This window comes from Electrona antarctica (genome assembly GCF_951216825.1).
Source record: "Electrona antarctica genome assembly, chromosome: 23".
NCBI classification, from domain to species: domain Eukaryota; kingdom Metazoa; phylum Chordata; class Actinopteri; order Myctophiformes; family Myctophidae; genus Electrona; species Electrona antarctica.
In genome coordinates, this window is record NC_136804.1 from 21,930,193 (window position 1) to 21,950,393 (window position 20,201).

Genomic DNA, 20,201 nt, shown 5'->3' on the forward strand with positions numbered 1-20,201 from the left:
TATGTTGGGAAAGGATTATAGGCTGATTCATGTGTTTATGTGGATTGTTCCTGTAAGTAGAGTACTTGGGTAAATGTACTTGTAGTTACTTTCCACCACTGCTGATATACTCCAATACATTGACTAATATACCTGTAGTGTATACAGTATATTATATCATACACACTCAGGTACAACCACGTGAAAGTTATGTCTAATTCTACCTGTTGTTCTCGCTTACTGTAAATGGTGGGTCAGGTGAACAATATCTCAAAAATTAATTTCACCACTTCAGTGTTCAGAGTACTGTACATGGACGGACGGACGCACACGCACACACACACTTTGGAGACTACTTTCCCTCAATACATGTTTGACTTGACGTGCAAGTTTCAAATACATAATCTTGACCTGAAGAAATACATGTCTAATTAATGATAGTTGGAGTGTAGCCTACACAAGAAACCACGCAAAATAAAATATGTTATAGCAAGCCGTGGCACATTCACTGTACATTCTAGTTTTGTGCGATAACACGACTCCATGACTAAACTAAAGACTATACCCTTTATATACCACTTATTCCAGGTGACTAACAAGTACAGTAACGGTAGAAAAGGTCTCACCAAAATCAATCATTTGTAAAGAGAATCATGAAGCCAGAAGGTGTTTTTTTAGAATCAGCCTCATGTCTATTTAAAATGGGTTAATGAATATGTGGGTGCCCATTCAATTATCCATAGATAAACACAATTATAATATTCATATATATACTGATACATAGTGGTATTATTATCTATTCTATTCTCTAATCATGTCTTAGATAAGTAGGCTACTTCAATCACGTTGTATATTTATTTTTATTTTTGAGGGGCTATGTCCAGCTTTTACAAACATTGTCCTACACAAACATTAAATTCCCATTGACAATTAATGGACAATTTTACATCAGTGTAAACACAAACATTGCGTAACACAAACATTGATATGTTGTATACAGGAGGCTTTCAACTCTCAACTGTCGGTAAGAAGTCAGCGATGATGATGTACGATGATAAGAGCGCCCCTCACTTCACACGGGTATGATTTTTTTAATACTACAATCATGTTTTTTCGTAATTTCTATATATCTCGTTTACAATCATGTTCTAAAGGTTTTTATTGAGTTATACATATACAGTAGGTAGGCCTAGTATACACTGTTTGGACTGAATTCTTGCCTCCTCCTAGCACTTTTGTTTTCTCTTGTATTATTTGTATACCTTGCTAAATCAAATCAAATCAAATACTAGACAGACAGGAGCATAAAAAGACTAAATGAGCCTTACCAGACAGACCGCAGAGACCAAGCAGAGGGATACATACAGAACTTTGCATCTCAGCATTCTGCAGCAGTTGATTATTCACAATATGAAATAGATCCACAGACAGGGCAGTTACAACCATACTCCAAAAGATGAGAGGTATGAGTGTGTGTATCTATGTGTATGGCGTGTCCACATTCACTGTTTGGGAAATGTGTCTAGTGGCTTAAAGTTCTTTGTAAAATAGTACGGGAAATTAGGGGAAAAGGTGAAAGAATAACTCCCAAAATCCCTTTCTCTTGGGTCCCTCTACAGTAGGATTTAGATAGAGTATACAAGTTGGTGAAGAGAAGGAGGTAGTCCGGCAAAAAGTCCTTAAAAGAATAAAAGATAATCCAAATGGTGTCTTTCTTTCTGTCTTTGCAGACTCCAAGCTGTCTTTTTATTTTTCTGGATTTCTCTTATTTCTGTCTCGTCTTCTTTCTTACTGTCCGTACGTCTGTCTGTCTGTCCCGATCTCTCCTCCACGCGAGTCCAAAAGACAATGCTGGTCAGTCCTGTGTCATTGTATAGGTTTCTCTCTCTCTCTCTGTCTCTCTCTGTGTCTCTCTCTCTCTCTCGCTCACACACACAAACACACACACTCTTTCCTGACGCACAGCTATAGTTCAGCTCTGTGTGTGCCTCGTTTCCTGTCTCTCTCCAAATCTCTCTCCCTCCCTGTCTCTCTCTCTTCTGAAACAAAGGAGGTTAAGCTTTCCTGACTGTCCTGTTGTCTTTGTCCATCTGCCTGCCTGTCTTGTCTTTGTCCATCTGTCTGTCTGCCTTGTCTTTGTCTCTCTCTTCAAGCGAGATAGTCTCTCTCTCAAGACACTGCGAGAGGTTTGTAGTTACTAACGGACATCCTCAATCAGTCCAACAGCTCTGTGACTCACTCTAGAGGCAGCCCAACAACTCACTGATATCTATAAATAAGAGCAGACGAAACAACAGAAGCAGCACTCTTACTGAAGTCCTCCAAGGCAGCCCTTCCATCATACCTAAAACAAAGAGTATGGCTTTTAAATATAGCATTTATCAAAGCATTATGTAAATTTGCAGTGGGACTCCAGTTTGTCTGTGTGAAAGATGGGGGTGAACACTGTGGTATGCAGGTTTCTCTGGTGTACGTTTGCTCTGCGAGTCACTTTAGATGCTACTTTTTCCAGATGTGTTAAGATTATTGAGAGAAAACCGGTACTTTTTCCTCTGTTGCATGGAACCTACTGTTAAGAGAACGCCGTTCCTCTGAAGTTGGGTTGAAAACTTGAATTCCACACAGCAGGCAGGGCGAGTTCCAAGGCCTCCCCACTTCATGTCGAGTTCGAAGGCCTCCCCGCTTCAGGGCGAGCTCCAAGGCCTCCCCACTTCAGGGCCAGTTCCAAGGCCTCCCTGCTTGCTCATGCTCTCTCTCTGGCAAACCCTAGAACACTAAACCACATTTTGTCACACCATCACTAAACCCAGGTATATTTTAACCGATTAAATTATTCCATAAAGAATATTCATATTTATATTCATTCGAGTACAGCAATGCATGGCAATTTGATGTACTCTTCTTTCATTTTTTAACAAAAAAAAAAAAAGAAGATATCATGGGGGGCCCTATCATAGGGGGGAAAACATCTGCGAAAAATGTGGGTATTATTTTAAAAGAATATCCCTAAAAAAAAGTGGTCTCACTTCTTTCCTGGACTACAAGTCACACCTCCACGCAGCCTCCTCCCCCCCCCCCCCCCCCCTCTCCACAAGGAGGGAAAGTGATTGGGGGTGTGCACGCTTATCCGACACACCAAAAGTGAAAAAGTCTGACGCATGCGCAAATCACCTGTTGCTCCCGACATGCATGCGTTGGTCAGACATGCGTTGGTCAGACATGCGTTGCGTCGTGCTTTCAGTTAGGGACGGGTTAGGGTTAGGGTTTGGGGTAGGGTGTCGGACTAATGACTGTCGGACTGTTAGTATGTCGGAAATTATGCCTGTATGCGGTCATTGTAGGAATTCAGCAATCCAGTCAAACCCTAGTCGAACACACATACTTCATTATTTTTGAGGGGCGCTAGCCCCTCCCATATACAGGTTCAATGTTTGTTTTAAAAACGCCATTGACAATGAAGGGAAAATTTACATCATATTGTCCCTCATTACGTCATATTGTCTCTTTATTGTTAATGGCGTTTAATGTTTGTGTTGGCACCGTTGGTTTTAAATCACCATTACATCACCTAATCAACATTTAGACCGTAGGACGTGTGGAGCCGTCCTATAGCTAACGCGAACGTGAGGGATTATCGAGCGACTTCATCGTAATTATAGCGAGGTAAGCAAGAAACATTATTTCTCCCGGTTTTTGTACGGAACGGAAGGGGGGGGGGGGGCTTTCAGAGTAAAAGCTGCCATATCTGCATGGCACCCCGAGCTGCTATTTTGAAAGAAATCCCGGTGCTAATTGTTTTAATATATTAGCGCACTGCACAGGTGTGATTTTTCTAGCCATAGGGTAAAAAATTAAAATGTCAAATTGTGCTACTGTTATCTACTACAAATATACTATTAACATTGAGTGACTGCAGTTTCTTCCAGCAGTGAAATGTCCCTTTAAAGATGGAGCGTCGTGATTTTTTCCCCCCTAAAACATGATCACCAGGTACTATGATAAGGTACTATGGCAAAACTCGGCTGCCAGAGTGCTCACCCGCACAAAACGCTGGCAGCACATCACCCCCACCCTCAAACGCCTCCACTGGCTCCCGGTTAAGTTCCGCATCAACTACAAACTGCTCCTCCTTACCTATAAATCCCTCCATGTCCTTGCCCCACAGTATCTGACAGACCTCGTCAAGGACTACACCCCTGAGCGGAACCTGAGATCTTCAGACATGGAACTCCTCACCATCCGTCACGCGGAAAAGCGGACCCTCAGCGATAGAGCCTTCTACTGTATGTGGCAGCCCCTGCCCTCTGGAACTCTCTCCCCTTGGAGCTTCGCCAGACTCCTACATTGGTCTCTTTCAAGTCTGCACTGAAGAGACATTTGTTCACTTAGGCTTTTGGCAATTCATTAGTTTGTTTTGTTTTTCTGTTTTGTAAAGCGTCCTTGGGTTTCTTGAAAGGCACTATATAAATTCAAGTTATTGTTATTGTTGTATGATAATGGGGGAGGGGTTAGGGTTATGATGTCACTAACGTGGTGTACGTTCGATTGGGCCTTTTGACTCAAAGGCTTTCAGCTTTCAGGAAGAAACCAAAAATACTAAAGACATTAATAAAGATATTAAAGACAGATAATAAAAACACATTAGAATATTATAACCTCACCTGGGGGTCTATTAGCGTAAAGTTAACTCAATAGACACATACAAAACACCTGGGGGTCTATTAGACCCATGAAGTGATTTTGATCCTTTGTTAACTCATTGTTCTGGGGAACCCCCGGAACCCTGGCCTCTCAAGAACCCCTTGACACTCGCATGACGTAAGGCCAGGTACTACACAAGCTGACTTAAGGTCAAAAATACCTTTTTTCCTGCAATGTTATTGGCTACTGTCTCCAGACCCTTTGACACCTCCCCCCAGCGTGTCTTAAGTACGAGGTCTTATTACTTAACTTAAGACCTGGAGGCGTGACCAATGCCATTTGGCTATTCTGAGTGGCCAAAGAGCATTGGCCACGCCTCCAGGTCTTAAGTTAAAGGAGAATTCCACTCATTTTCAACATTTTACTATGTCATTAATATACCTTAGAGCTGTTGTGTGGAAATAATAAAAAAGTCGCCCCATTCTGTTTTTCCTAGAACTGTAATTATGAAAAAAATCATTAACATGGTGAAACACATCTTGATGACATCATCAAGATGTGTTTCACCATGTTAATGTTTTTTTTCAGACCTCCAGTTCTAGGAAACACAGAATGGGGGGACTTTTTTATTATTTCCACACAACAGCTCTAAGATATATTAATGACATAGAAATTTTTTGAAAATGAGTGGAATGCCCCTTTAAGTAATAAGACCTGGTACTTAAGACACGCAAATACAGCCCATAGTCTTTTAAATTGAACAATGGGCTTTCTGGAGGTGTGAAGTCCACTCCCATTGGGGGAGGAAGGTTGACAGGGGTCATTTTGACCTAAAACGAATAGGCAGAGATGGTATAAGTATGCCTAAATTCATATATAGAAAATGTTCCAGATGAAAAAACAAACAAACAGATGATTTGAATCGAATATTTAGGAAAAGTCATGGAAGGGGAACCTTTCTGAGTAAACATAATCAACTTAAAAAACTCAAAATGGGTCAGAAAGACCTCACAGACAGTCAAGTGTTGAGGGAACCCCGTGTAATGGAACCCGGGCCGGGCCCGAACAACCACAGCCAGTAGCTAAGTCCTCATGGGGTGTTGAGAGCCATAAAGCTAAAGGCCAGGGAAGGCTTTGTTCCACCGTTGGCCCCGGCCGCTACTTTTAGTCCAGCGCGTCCACACCTCTTTCCTTCCTTCCTGACGGCCTCCGTTCCCTCGCGCTTATACTCTCTCTTTCTGTCTGTCTCCTCCTCCCTCTGGTATGCCTGCCATATAGTAATAGTGTGTGTGTGTGTGTGTGTGTGTGTGTGTGTGTGTGTGTGTGTGTGTGTGTGTGTGTGTGTGTGTGTGTGTGTGTGTGTGTGTGTGTGTGTGTGTGTGTGTGAGAGAGAGAGAGAGAATATTAAACAATGAATCTCAGTTCAAATTCATACACAATGGTTACGCAATGCCAGCAGTTGTCAGACTGCAGACTTGGATGTAGAGTCAGACAGACAGACAGACAGACTGCATGTTAACAATAAAGTTAACAATAAAGCAAAACGATCTCACATAGCAACATAAAACACAGTTAATTCCACTCATTATTACATATATCTTTATGTACAGATTATTATGAGTGACAACAAATAGATGGTTATAGGTTACAGCACTACTTAGTGGTTATTATTATTAATATGCTGGACAGTTGACTCTTTTATCCAACATTCAAGTTGATTACTTATACAAAAAGAGAAAACAACATACCGCCACTGTATTCTTAAGTCATTATTACTCTGGCTGAGTCAGCTGTAATGCCCACACCGTGGATAGTTTAATGGGACACGGTGACATTTTGACTTGAAGTCTGGTATTGTTCTTTTACAACCACTTATAGGGGAAACAAGTAAAAACAAAATCATCTATGCTTCAGCAACTAAGTAATACAGTACCATATGCACACTGCGGCCATCCTGCCATATACGTTAATGGCAGGGTGGTAACTACACTTGTAGGTGCAATTTCCCATTGACAGCCCACACATTCAAACAGAAAAGTCCTATGTGATTGTATTAAACAACGTCAAACTCACCAACATTGCAGCTGTACGAAAAGCTTGAATTATCCTCTTTCTATCTGCAAAGTGTCCACTGTAGACATGAGCTAGTTGTTATGAGCTACTTTATGTCCTTGCAGGTGATTATTTTTCTAAGTGTTGGAGTTTGGAAGTGCTCGTTGGACATCATTCAACGGCCCATGCATGCGTACCACACATTGTGCACATAATGCAGGAGGCAGCAGGACATTGCTTTACTGAAAACCAGCAAACTCTGATGACAAGATGGCCGCGCGGTCTGCAAGAGGCTAATACATCTGAATTAGCAGACTTGTGCTTTTGAACAAAGTAAAAAAGTGTAACAAATTCTTGGTTTGGATTTATTTCTGAACCCAATGAGAATGTACAGAAGTACTGTACAAAATAAATTGATAAATGATGAATGGTTAAAGGTAGAATGCAATGTGCTTTCCTTCCCCCTTTTGGTGTTTTAAGCATTATGTTATACTTTAGCTAGCAGATCTATTTTTGAAAAATCGTGAAAATGTGGCGCAAATCTTTGAACATATATATATTCTTTCGAGAGCGAACGTTTTTAACTCAAATCTTTGCTTCTGGGGGATCCCTGGAACAACATATTTTCAGATGGGGGTCAGCGGCCAATTACATGTATTTTTGGGGGTCCTTGACATGAAAAAGTTTGAAAACGACTGACATAGAAACATGAGGTTTTTCAGAAAGTCAACAATATGAATGCACAGGACCACCTGTTCAATGCTGCTGGATGTCAGAGGCAGTGTGTATGTGTTGTTCCCAAACTTTTTCATGTCAAGGACCTCCAAATTGACACCAATTAGCCCACGGACCCCCATTTGAAGAGGTATGGCAGGGACCCCCATAAGAGAAGATGTTTACGTCTCTAGCAGTGATTCTAAACCTGTTTAATTTCAAGGACCCCCAGGTTTGACATGCATTAGTCTACGGACCCCCATTTAATGACATTTCTATCTCTGGGACCCCCAATTTATATTGTAAAATCAATGTTAATTTAACTCTGAGAGCGTACAAAATGGAACCAAATGGACCTGTTAGGGTCCATTTGGTTCCATTTGTACACTCTCAGAGTTACAGACCCATAAGAGTCCATTTGGTTCCTAACTATCATTTAGCTGGGGACCCCCTGGAACTCCCTCAAGGACCCCTAGGGGTCCCCGGACCCCACTTTGAGAACCACTGCACTATAGGGCATAGCTGTGGTCGTGGTTTTCTGGGCCCACTGAAAACTCTCCAATTCATTTTTCCCATAGAGATTTAGAAAAATAAATATATATATACCATTTATTCTATGCCCAGAACCAAGCCATCCAGGATGCTATGGTGAATCAGGAACATAAAACATTTGATTCTGTGCAAAATAACAATCGAATATTTAATTATATGATATTATACTAGATTTAATAAATACCATTTGTTTAGCGTTTTTCATTTTTTTCCACAGAATCAAAGGTTTTATGGTCATTACTCACCAGGATCCTGGGTGGCTTGATTCTAGGCTTAGAATAATTGATATATATATTATTTTTTGTAAATCTGGGGAAAATGAGAAATGGGAAAAATGAATGGCCGAATTTTCAGTGGGTCCAGAAAACCACACCCACTGCTATGCCCTATTATAGTGGACATCAAAGATGGAGTTCACTGACTTGAACTTCCACTTCAGTGTGGAAATCCTGTGTAGAATCATGCGCAAATAATTTGCTATTAACTTAAACAATAGCCAGAAGGGCACGTTTTTGGGGGTATTTTGATTGTGAGCCAAATTCCTGCATCCTTAAAGGGATATTTCCCTTTCAAAAAAACTTTTGGTCATATTATTGTCTACTCAGGCTTATGTGAACACCGCAGACTGTTTTTAAGTTACTTGATTCAGTATTTAGATATTTGATATTCACTTTAGCTGCCCCGCCCCCTTCCTATACAAACCCAGCAGCTAAAATGAATATCAAATATCTAAATACTGAATCGAGCAACTTAAAAACTGTCGGGGTGTTCACTTCACATAAGGCTGAGTAGTAGACGATAAAATAACCAAAAGTTGTTTTTGAAAGAGAAATGAGAAAGTGAATTGAGCCCACACTCTCATTGTGTGTCTGTGTCATCAGAACAAGAGTGGGGATTAGTCAAATAAAAATAAAGAAAAAATAAAATAAAATAACAAATATATATTTTTGGTACATACTGTACAAAAAACAAGTGTCCTCAAAGTAGTCCCACTTGCGCTCTAATTTCTCTGTCATTGTCAGTTTTAGCAGCAAGGTATTTGGTCCATGGATACTGTCCACCGTCAGGTTTAATAGCACTTTCACATGTACACAGATTATACAGCTTTATATTTTAGTAGATACATTTTGGGGAGGAACAAAAAAATAGCATTAACACGCAGTTGATCAATGTATATCTGTGTGTGTGTGTGTGTGTGTGTGTGTGTGTGTGTGTGTGTGTGTGTGTGTGTGTGTGTGTGTGTGTGTGTGTGTGTGTGTGTGTGTGTTTCTTTAACAATAACTGGAGGATGTCACAGAACGGAAACACGCCTTTGGCTTTTTGTGACATTAAAAGTAATCGATCAATCAATCAATCAATCAATCAATCAATCAAGCTAAGTGTTCTGCAGGAATATCAGAACCATGGGAGTAAACAGTAAAGATTCAAACATGAACTCTTCGCATACATACATAAATGCCGTAGAAACTCATTCTACTTCATGGAATGCTTAATGTTTTGGGGCTCTTGGTTGTCTCTTCAACCCTTTTCATATCAAGGTCCATTATTTTATTCGGCATTTGAGCCACCTGACGACATTTAGCCTCAGACCTGTTGATCAAAATAACAATTATTCTACATTCTCTAATTGTGTAGACTTCTTGTCAATTAAATAATGCAGATGTTTAAAAATAATAATAATAATTGAATTTAATCTATAAGGGGTCCATTTGGTTACCAACTTTCCATAACTTAGCTGGGGACTACCTGGAACCACCTCAGGGACCACTGGTGGTCCCCGGACCACCGGTTGAAAACCACTACTTTAGAGCAGGTCAAAATGCAGACAGAAATAAATATGATTTTAGTAGCATGATTGCACATTAAGACAGCCATTTTAAATCCCCAGTGGTGATAACTCCATCTGGACATTTCATTTAAAACTCACTGAATTGAATTTTGCACTATTATGAACTCAACAAACTTAATGCGAGCAGAAAAGCATTTGGAACGATTTGGGTTCTCGTTGGCTTCAGAGACAGAACTTGGTAGCTGACTGGTACCCTGTTAGAATGAGAAGATTACCCTGTATAATTACATCCGTAGTAGGGATGTTAATCGTTATTCGTTAATCAATTAATCTCCGTTAAGATTAGAAAATTAGATAAGAAAACTATTCAATTTAACTTAAAAGTTAACAATCAATCGAAATGTCTGCGGTTCTATCATTGGGCGGCTTTCTGTGAATGTAATGCGGTCTGCGCACGTGGACAAGGAACGCATATGCGGGCCGGTAAAAGAACGTCGTCGTCCCCACCTTGGTAGCCACAGAAACATCTCTGCTTTTGCATGTGATGTGACATAATGTGCCTTTTGTATTATTTCTGTATATCAGCAAAATGTAAAATTTTATGCTAGACATTGAGGGAAATTAAGATGCTCAGATTTTCTTTTTTAAAACGCTGCTTATCAACTAACCGGTTAATCGATCGATAACGTTACCAAAACGTATAAATTATCAATTCATGAATTAATCGATAATTCCCACCCCTAATCCGTAGTTATTATTAATACCTTTGTGATGGCAAGTGGCTATACTGTACATCTGTGTCGGGTGAGCGTTTGGTCTGTACGCGTTCATACATACAACCACCAGGTACACAGCAGGATAGCAGCTAAGCTAACATGGATACCAGACTCTGCAATGTATGTCCAACAGGATAACTTTTCATCAAACAATGTCCGACAGTTACTGAATACTTCAAAAACATGTTAAAAAAGTATGAAAAAATAAAGTACTTATTACTCAGTATTTGACCTAGATTATTTATAAACAACACTTAACTGTATCTACTGTATGCAAGACATCTGCACGTGTATCATCACAACTTGTTGATACATTTCTTTTGGTAAAAAGCAGAGCGACCCTGACTCTGTCGACACAAGAAGACAAAATGATAAACATTTATGATAATAGTGTAAACTCTGAAACAAATCATCAGCACGACACCTCTTGAACGATCATGTCCGATATTCTCTTTTGGTATCTTAAGTCGCTGTTGTGTGTGTGGTAGGTCATTACATTAGAAGATGTATTTTCTTTCCTCTTGGAATGTGGGAATGAACAATTAAGAATTGAAGTGGTTGTCACAAAAAGTCGATTACATGTCCCAGTGATATTGCTGGCATAAAACACATATATATATAATCATGAAACTGTTTGGACACAATCATTCCGCAAACACAAAATTATTGTGTCAAAGTCATGTGTTAAGGTGCCTTCATATTGATAGAATATGTGACACGTAATACTCCTGAATTAAAAACAACAATTAAAAACGACGTTACAATGTCACTTAGTTACTGTCTAAAGTCTCCAGGTAGCTATAGTCGCTGACTTTTCTACCCGAAGTGCCTCTCACCTTACTGGCTAGTCAAGCCAAACGGCACATTGCTCTTTTGCCTTTAACGTTCACGGCAGTTTAATTCGGCAGAAGACAGGCTAGCACTGAATAAGCATCTACTACAGTTACCATATGGGTCGGCACCAGTTATAGCAACACTAGATATAGCATCAGTTTACAGTAGTTAGCATATGGTTTAGCACTGAAATACAAGCATTGGGATAAGATAATCAAGTGCTTAAAGCTAGCATGTGACTTAGCCTATACTGTTAACATTGCAAAAAAAATGACAACTATATAGTATAGGCGACGGCGTGTATTGGTTAGCATTAATTCATCAACTGTAGCTAGCTTATGGCAATACTAGTGTTGGCATGTATAGAGTAAGAGTGGTCTATTTGCTTTTCTACGGACATTCTTCATAGCATGTGCTATGTTGTTTGTTGTTCTTATTTGAGTACGATAGCTTAACCAAAGGTGCTTGGCATCGGACTATAACAGTAATTTGTTCTACAGTAGGCCCTGTCGTACCTATACCTTTTCTTCTCATAAGAACAATACTGTGTTACACAATAAGCCCCAACATAAGTAACCCCTAAAATCAACAATAGTGCTGTTCTTTTTTTTTAACGTTTTCAGGTCTGTCAGTCCAAACATGTAAGTATATATATATATACTGTAGCGTCCATGACGCAAGAGAGAGAGAAGGAGTAGGTAAGAACAGCACTGTGTGATTGGTTGAAAATAAATCAATCTAACAAGTCGATTGGCTGAGAGGATTCGAGTGGACGCCGGGTCCCGTTAAGAAGTCCTCCGGGAACCACTTGACATTGAACAGGAAGTTAAGAGAAGAAGAAAGCGTAGCGCAGGAGGAGAAGTTGGAAGGATAACATTCCGCTTTAGTCTCAAACCTTACGATGTGATCTTCCTCTTCACATCCTCCTCCATATCGACAGCCATCTTTCATTGGTCTCTGTGTTGTCCGTCAAATCCGAGGAGGTCCGCCTCCCTCCCTCCTCGGGATAAACTCGAGTCTCCTCTCCGGTTGGTTAGCTATAGTTAGCTAAACTCAATTAAGGACGTGCTTCCTGTTGACTTCCTGTTGCGGACGCTGGATGCTCATTGGCCGGTTTCTGCGGAGAGGCGGGCTTCGTACAGACTCATGGCGTGATGTACGAACTCGTACTGCTCCGCCGTCTGGATCATACCTCCTCTGTGTGGATGGAACGCACACACACACACACACACACACGCACACTCACACAGTATATAAGCACAGAAAATTATTGCTATAATAGCTGCCTATTTTATAAAGAGTAACCTTGTTTGGTTACTCTTTATTAATTATTTAATTTAATAAAGAGTAGGCTAGGCCTATTTGTTCTAATGTACAGTACAGTATATGCTCCTTTATCTTATTTAAATTGTATCTATTATATTTTCCATTCACTGTTTGTTTTTATTCTGTAAAGCACTTTGAATTGCCTTTGTGTATGAAAGGTGCTATATGAATAAAATTGCCATGCCTTGCCTAATTCTATGTCGCTGACGACATAGAATTTGGTTGCCCTACTCGGTACCTGTCTGCTCTCCGCTGACAGTGTGTGTGTGTGTGTGTACCTGTCTGCTCTCAGTTGACAGTGTGTGTGTGTGCGTGTGTGTACCTGTCTGCTCTCATTTGACAGTGTGTGTGTGTGTAAGTGTGAGTGTGTGTGTGTGTGTGTGTGTGTGTGTGTGCGTGTACCTGTCTGCTCTCATCTGACACACGATTCCCAGCACATCCACCACTCCCTCCAGCTGCAGCTGACGGCAGCCTATTGTCGTGGCGATGAAGCAGCCCGTCCGGCCAATCCCAGCGCTGCAAGAGGTGCCAGCATAGGTGATTAGATCGTCTTGATCCTTGATCGCCTCTTGTTTAAACATGATGTCATATTTACTATAGCTTGTATATTGGCTATTTTCAACTGAGGTATTTAATTATAGGGTAGAGAGAAAATAAAGGGCCCCTAGAGCCTTGGAGGACTAAGGTCAACTAAAGGACTATTCATACTCCAGTTTTAGTTTTAGGTGATAAGGTGACCACCGAAAACTACAACATGACATCAGTCACTGAGCGGTAAGCAGCTCACCGCTCACCCCAACACTTCTCTCTGTTTTTACTAAAACTACAACATGACGTCAGTCACTGAGCGGTAAGCAGCTCACCGCTCACCCCAACACTTCTCTCTGTTTTTACTAAAACTACAACATGGCGTCAGTCACTGAGCGGTAAGCAGCTCATCGCTCACCCCAACACTTCTCTCTGTTTTTACTAAAACTACAACATGACGTCACTGAGCCGCGGTGGTAAGAGACTCACCACTCACCAAAACACATCTCTCTGTTTTTACTAGAACTACAACATGACGTCACTGAGCCGCGGTGGTAAGAGACTCACCACTCACCCAAACACATCTCTCTGTTTTTACTAAAACTGCAACATGGCGTCACTGAGCCGCGGTGGTAAGAGACTCAACGCTCACCCAAACACTATAGACAGCTATGTGTGTCCCTGTGTCTGTCCCTGTGTCCCTGGGTCTGTCTGTCCAAGCACGAAAATAGCGTTATAGCGTTTGTTCACCACCAAGTGTCACTGTTGCACAGCCTAACACACAGACACACACAGGCCATGGAGGAGGGCTTGTACAGTACAGTACAGCACAGCACAGCACAGCACAGCACAGCACAGCACAGTACAGTACAGTACAGTACAGTACAGTACAGTACAGTACAGTGGGTACCACTCACTTCAGACGGGTCTGATTTTTACTAAAACTACAACATGACGTCACTGAGCCGCGGTGGTAAGAGACTCACCACTCACAACCTGGAACTGAATATTTTGAGATGGATGTCAGACAGACAGACAGACAGACAGACAGACAGACAGACAGACAGTACCTGCAGTGAACTATAACGGGTCCCATGGCCGCCGCTGCCCGCCTGCTACCCTCCACGTCCGTCATCAGCTGCAGTAACGGCTGGGCTGAGTCCGGGGTCTTATGGTCCGGCCAGGACGTGTACCAGTAATGCTGCAGCGAGCGGCTCTGATTCCCACACTGGAGGCAGGCGCATACGCGCACGCACACGCACACACACACACACACACACAAACACACACACACACACACACACACACACACACACACACACACACACACACACACACACACACACACACACACACACACACACGAACAAGTTGATATTTTTCCCAGTCGACTTGTCAGACAGTAAAGACGAAGTTGAGTCGATGCGTCGTCGTAGTGGTGTCGCTTCAAATAGGATCCGTGCGGCAATCAGTGTGGCAGCAGGGAATGTTAAATGTTAAAAAAAATTGCACAAAAATGTGCACTGGCTTGCACTGGAGCTTATTTCTTGGGCGTGCATGTGTTTGGTCCAACGTACACAGTCATGAGTTCGGCATGAGTTCGACACCCTACCCAAAACCCTAAACCTCACATGGAAGCCAACGGGGTTAGTTTTAAGTAACGTGCCGCGCATGAAAGGAGCCACGGGTGAGTTTTAACCCGCAGCACGGGTTAGTTGTAACCGGCGGTGTACTGTATGTCTGGAGCGACGGTGTTGTCGAACTAATGCCTGTCGGACTGTCAGTATGTCTAACCAACGTATGCACTCCATTTCTTGGAACTCTCGGCTCTCTTGAGTGTTCTTGAGAATGAGGCTGCGAGTGGTGTAATGCAGTGGTTCATGTCAAGGACCCCCAAATTGACACGTGTTAGCCCACGGACCCCCATTTGAAAAGATATGCCAGGTCAGGGACCCCCATAAGAGAAGATTTTTACGGGCCTAGCAGTGATTCTCAACCCATTTAATTTGAAGGACCCCCAGTTTGACATGCATAATCTAGTACAGACCCACAATTAATGGCATTTAACCCAAATTATATTTTAAAATCAATGTTAAACTAGTCCTTAGCCAGGGTTGAGTTAATTTAACTCTTGAGAGTGTACCAATGGAACCAAATGGACCCATACACTCTCAGAGTTACAGACCCATAAGGTTCCATTTGGTTCCAAACTATCATTTAGCTGGGGACCCCCTGGAACTCCCTCAAGGACCCCTGGGGGTGTAATGTTCTTACCTTGAGAGTGAGGCTGCGGGTGGTGTAATGCTCACACTCTCTGACGCTGTTCACCAACACCTCCACCTTCCCATAGATGCCTCTTCTCTCTGGCCAGTACAGAACACACTTCTACACGGAGAGAGAGAGACGAAGAGAGAGAGAGAGAGAGAGGGGGGGGGGGGGGGGGGGGGTGATAAAAGTTGAACAGAAAGCAGAATAGCAGGGTTAGTTCATGAATAAAAAGAAAATCCCCCAGTAATTTTGTGAAGAAATCAAAGAGAAATCTAATACATTCCATAAATTAGACAACACATGTTTAAGCAGTAGGAGTAGTGGAAAATAGCTACAAGCTCACAGCGAGTCGCGTCGCGTCGGGTTGTGAGCTTGTAGATCTGCTATTTTCACTAGTTTGGGTCCCGGGGAGACATCAAACTTCTCTTTTGCGTCACAGGCTAAAAAGTGTGGGAACCACCGCTCTATTGAACATGGCCGTGCATGGCAGCCGTCCTGTGGCGACGTGGCGTGGCTGTATGTAGCATACCTCGTTCTTCTCCTTGAGTTTGGTGATCATGACGATGACGGGGCACTCCTCCTGCCAAGCCATGTGCCACAGGTCGTTGACCGTGTTCACCATGGGCCCCTGGGTTGCGATGTACGCCCTCTCCTCGCCGCGGTAACCCTGGCAAAACGGAACCAATCCGCACGTCAACAGCGGTACAGGACATATAAAGAACTATCTGATGCGCCACCTTAAAGATGGCGTGCCGTGAACTGAACTGAAGCAGGACGACGCACCCACAGCTGTTGTTGTATGATAAAGGGGGAGGGGTTAGGGGAGGGGATGATATTGTGATGTCACTATATCACTGTAATTTCGATTGGGCCTTTTGACTCAAAGGCTTTCAGCTTTACAGGCGTTTCTACTCTGCCACAATGTTATGCTGATGCTGTATTTGTGGTGGTTAAGTAGCAGGAGGACGGACATATTACATTAATTACAATATTCTAACCACACCTGGGGGTACCTGGGGGTCTGTTAGAGTAATGTTAACTAGTCCCCACAACTCTGAGGGTGTACAAATGGAACGTAATGGGTCCATTTGGTTCCATTTGTACACTCTCAGAGTTACAGACCTGTCATTATGGGATAGCTCTGCATGTGGTATGTGTGTACTCATTTTGTATGTACCGTGGCAAAAAATAGAATTCTGACAAAAATGGCCACCACAAGCCGAGGCCGATGACCCAGCCTGCATCTGACCTATACACACAGGAATGAGGAGGATGACTCCCCGGCCGTGGGATGGAATCCCAGTGGTGAACGCGATGGATTCCCTCCCACGTTTGGTGCGATGCTCCATTGCTTCCCCGGCAACGTGTAAAGAGAAACGTGTGGGTTCCATTTCCTCACAGGAAGATGGTCTATTGTGTTAGCATCCGTAGGGGTCAGTAAACTCAGTATATACAGCTTAAGTGGTCAACGCAGTAGTTCACTTTTTCAAGGACCCCTATATCGATATGTATTTGGCAGCAGAAACGAGACGAGAAATGTCGACTACCTTTTTTCACTGACAAAAAGAAAAGAAAAAAACTAAATACATTTTTTGCCATGACGACTAAAACTAAGACTAAATATTAATAAATAATAAATAAGTACAATGTACAAGTACACCGTTGAATGAGTGCCATTAGTGCCATTAATAGTACAAAGTAAAGCACAACCTTGAGTGTAATATTGCGATTATACAACAGTTACCCTAAAAACTAACATATTCGATTTTGGGGTCAGACCTAGTGAATTACAGGTGCTAAGGGGTCTAACCTATACCACGGGGGGCAACTGCGCCCCCCCCAGATCCGCCCTTGTACACCATTTTTGAATAGCCGGCATATGGTTTTGATTGATTGAATACTTTATTAACAGTTTGCAGAAAAGGGCATGGACAGTACAGCTCAATACAAGGTCTCCTGAAAGCACTATGGCTCGTTTCCAAGTTTGGTTAAGATGATTCATTGCGATGCCATATTAACAGGTGTTATGCCCCAGACGTCTCCAGACGTCTTTATAACTACACCCGTAGGAGGCCCATGACGCCTTCAGGTCTTTTTTAATGATATAAAGCGGGATCGCTATAAACATATATTTTTTGACAGCTCCCGTTGCTAGGCGACGCCTTGTGCAGCCCTCTCTGACATGTTTCGCGCATCATGTACTGTACGCAGCCGTTCACTTTACGGCCCGACTAAACTGTCTATAGGCCTATCTCACAGCATTTCCCCGCCCCCTTTTTATGCCCCCTTTTGGAGCTAGTGGTGTTATTTTTTTTGCGGTCCATAGGCTTCCATGTTAAAAGAGGTATTTTCACAAGCCATAAACTACCGTTTTGTAAAGGTAAGGTTTATTCTACTTATTTGAGTTGTTATACCATTGTGTTTTCTTCATATTATTATCGGTCTTTGACATTTTAACATTAGGAAATGTACTTAGATTCTCCAGAGAAAAAAAGTGTAAATGCCTAATGTTAAATGACACCACTATCTACCGGAAGTGGGCGTGGAAAGGGGGCTGTGAGATAGGCCTATTCTCTCTCTCGACTCTACAGCGCTCACCGTGGTTTTGATCAGAACGGCGATGTTCTGTCCTCATTTCTGACTTAGCCAAGCATCTCGTTTGGAATATTAACGCTTCTAGAGAGAGATCAGGCGAGGTAGCGCGAGGTAGTAATGGAAGATTATACCTCCCGGTTTTGGGGGGGTAATGGAAGGCGGAGCTTGTCAGCGTAAAATCTGCCTCATCTGCTTGGCACTCTAGCGCCTTTATTCCTGGGCAAAAAAAACTGTGTTAACTGCTTTCGCTGGGGACCCCCTGTGTGTGTGTGTGTGTGTGTGTGTGTGTGTGTGTGTGTGTGTGTGTGTGTGTGTGTGTGTGTGTGTATGCATGTGTGCGTGTGCCCGCGCGCTTGTGTGTGTGTGTGTGTGTGTGTGTGTGTGTGTGTGTGTGTGTGTGTGTGTGTGTGTGTGTGTGTGTGTGTGTGCATGCGTGCATGCTCACCCGTATATAGTTGGCGTTGATGTAGGAGCTGAGAGGGTCGTTGGAGCACTTCCACTTCAGCACCACTCTGGAGTGAGGATCTAGGACGAGAGGAGAGGAGACAAGGCGTCAAGGATACAATGAGAGGAAGGGAAATGGAATGGATAAGGAGGGTCCAGCGAGGGGTCAAGGGGTCAAGGAAAGGAGGCACGAGGGGGAACAACGTGAGGAGACATTAAGGAGACATGAGGGAAGAGAGGACCAAGGACGGATGATGCTTTATCAATCAAAGTAATAATTCTACACGGATGTCCTTATTTATCCTCGTGGAATTCCTCAAAAGAAACAGGATTTCCATCAAGACCAATAAAATGCCTTCTATTATAAATCGTTTTCCAAGGACGTCAATTAGATCTTTTTGGTGTGTATGTCTGTGGGTGTGTGTGCCTTTGAAAGTTAGTGTGTGGAGACACACACTAAAGCAGTGAGTAGTGGGATTCCTTTCAGCTTAAAATGGTATTTTATTTTAAACGTTGAAGGAACAATAAATAGGCGGCACTCCATACAAATCTTCTGAAGCTCGCTCATCATGACCCTATTGTTTTTGTACAGCGGTTCACAACCTTTTTTCTCTTGGAGCCCGCCTTGTGACAATAAGTCACACAACAGTAGTTGCTGCCTTTCAAAACGCAAACAATGGAGTAGCCGCATAATGCAGAAGCGGAAATTCCTCATACAGAAAAACAAAAATGTACTGTATATATCTCTCTGGAAGTAAATAAAAACTACATTTACATCTTTAAACGTATCTGAAGGCTGCGGGACCTCTGTCTCTCTGTCTGCAAGGCTCTTCAACTAGATTACAAAATAGCAGTCTGGTGGAGAAATTACTCAAGTGTTTTACAGTACGTAAGTAATAGTACAGAAGTATTAGAGAAGTATTATTAAAGTACAAAAGTATTGGTATCAAAATGTATTTAAAGTACAAAAGTAAGAAAGTACTCATTATGCAGAATGTCCTATTTCACACGTTTTCAAATGTATACAAATCTTTTGAAAATAGCCAATCTACAAGCTCAATCAGCCAAATGGAGCAGATTATTATGCACTGGTTCCCAAAGTGGGGTCCAGGGAGCCCCTAGGGGGTCCTTGAGGGAGTTCCAGGGTCATACATTTCCAAATGGGGGGTCCGCAGGCTAATGAGTATCATTTTGGGGGTCCTTGACATGAAAAAGTTTGGGAACCACTGGTCTAATGCATAGTGAAAAAGGAGTGTGGAGGAGATAAGTGCATACTTAAAAAAAAGAGAGAGAGAGAGAGCAACAACAGTACAAGTGGAACACAGGATGTCTTTGACGGACAGACACTCTAGGTGAGCATTCCTGCTTCTTGATTGGCCGGAAGGAAGGAACACCCCACCCACCCCACCATTCCCACTGTATTGATAGCCCCACCCCCTCTCTATCTGAACCAGGAAGAACATGAGGGCAGTGAACGGAAATTGATAATGACCATGCTCAGTGCGTGTGTGCGTGCGTGCGTGTGTGTGCGCGTGTGTGTGTGTGCGTGCACGTATGTGTGTGTGTGTGTGTGTGTGTGTGTGTGTGTGTGTGTGTGTGTGTGTTGCATAACATCTTAATCCGTCCAAGTTTTTTCACTCCGAGAGTGAGAACAGGCTGTGCTCTGATGGACATTCATTGTTTGAAGTGTATGTATGTATGTG

The 20,201-nt window shown here is 42.4% G+C and overlaps 1 protein-coding gene across 1 annotated transcript in view; it reads right to left on the bottom strand.

Annotated features, from left to right (window-relative positions):
* Positions 1-9,045: 9,045 nt before the first annotated feature.
* ptprr (protein tyrosine phosphatase receptor type R) overlaps positions 9,046-20,201 on the bottom strand; it is a 53,482-nt gene continuing 42,326 nt past the window's right edge. The window contains exons 11-16 of the mRNA XM_079494239.1: positions 18,500-18,579; positions 15,989-16,126; positions 15,466-15,576; positions 14,262-14,419; positions 13,066-13,179; positions 9,046-12,534 (exon numbers count right to left, since the gene is read on the bottom strand). Coding sequence (XP_079350365.1) covers positions 12,441-12,534; positions 13,066-13,179; positions 14,262-14,419; positions 15,466-15,576; positions 15,989-16,126; positions 18,500-18,579 — 695 coding nt within the window. The 3' untranslated portion in view covers positions 9,046-12,440. The remainder of the gene's footprint in view (positions 12,535-13,065; positions 13,180-14,261; positions 14,420-15,465; positions 15,577-15,988; positions 16,127-18,499; positions 18,580-20,201) is intronic.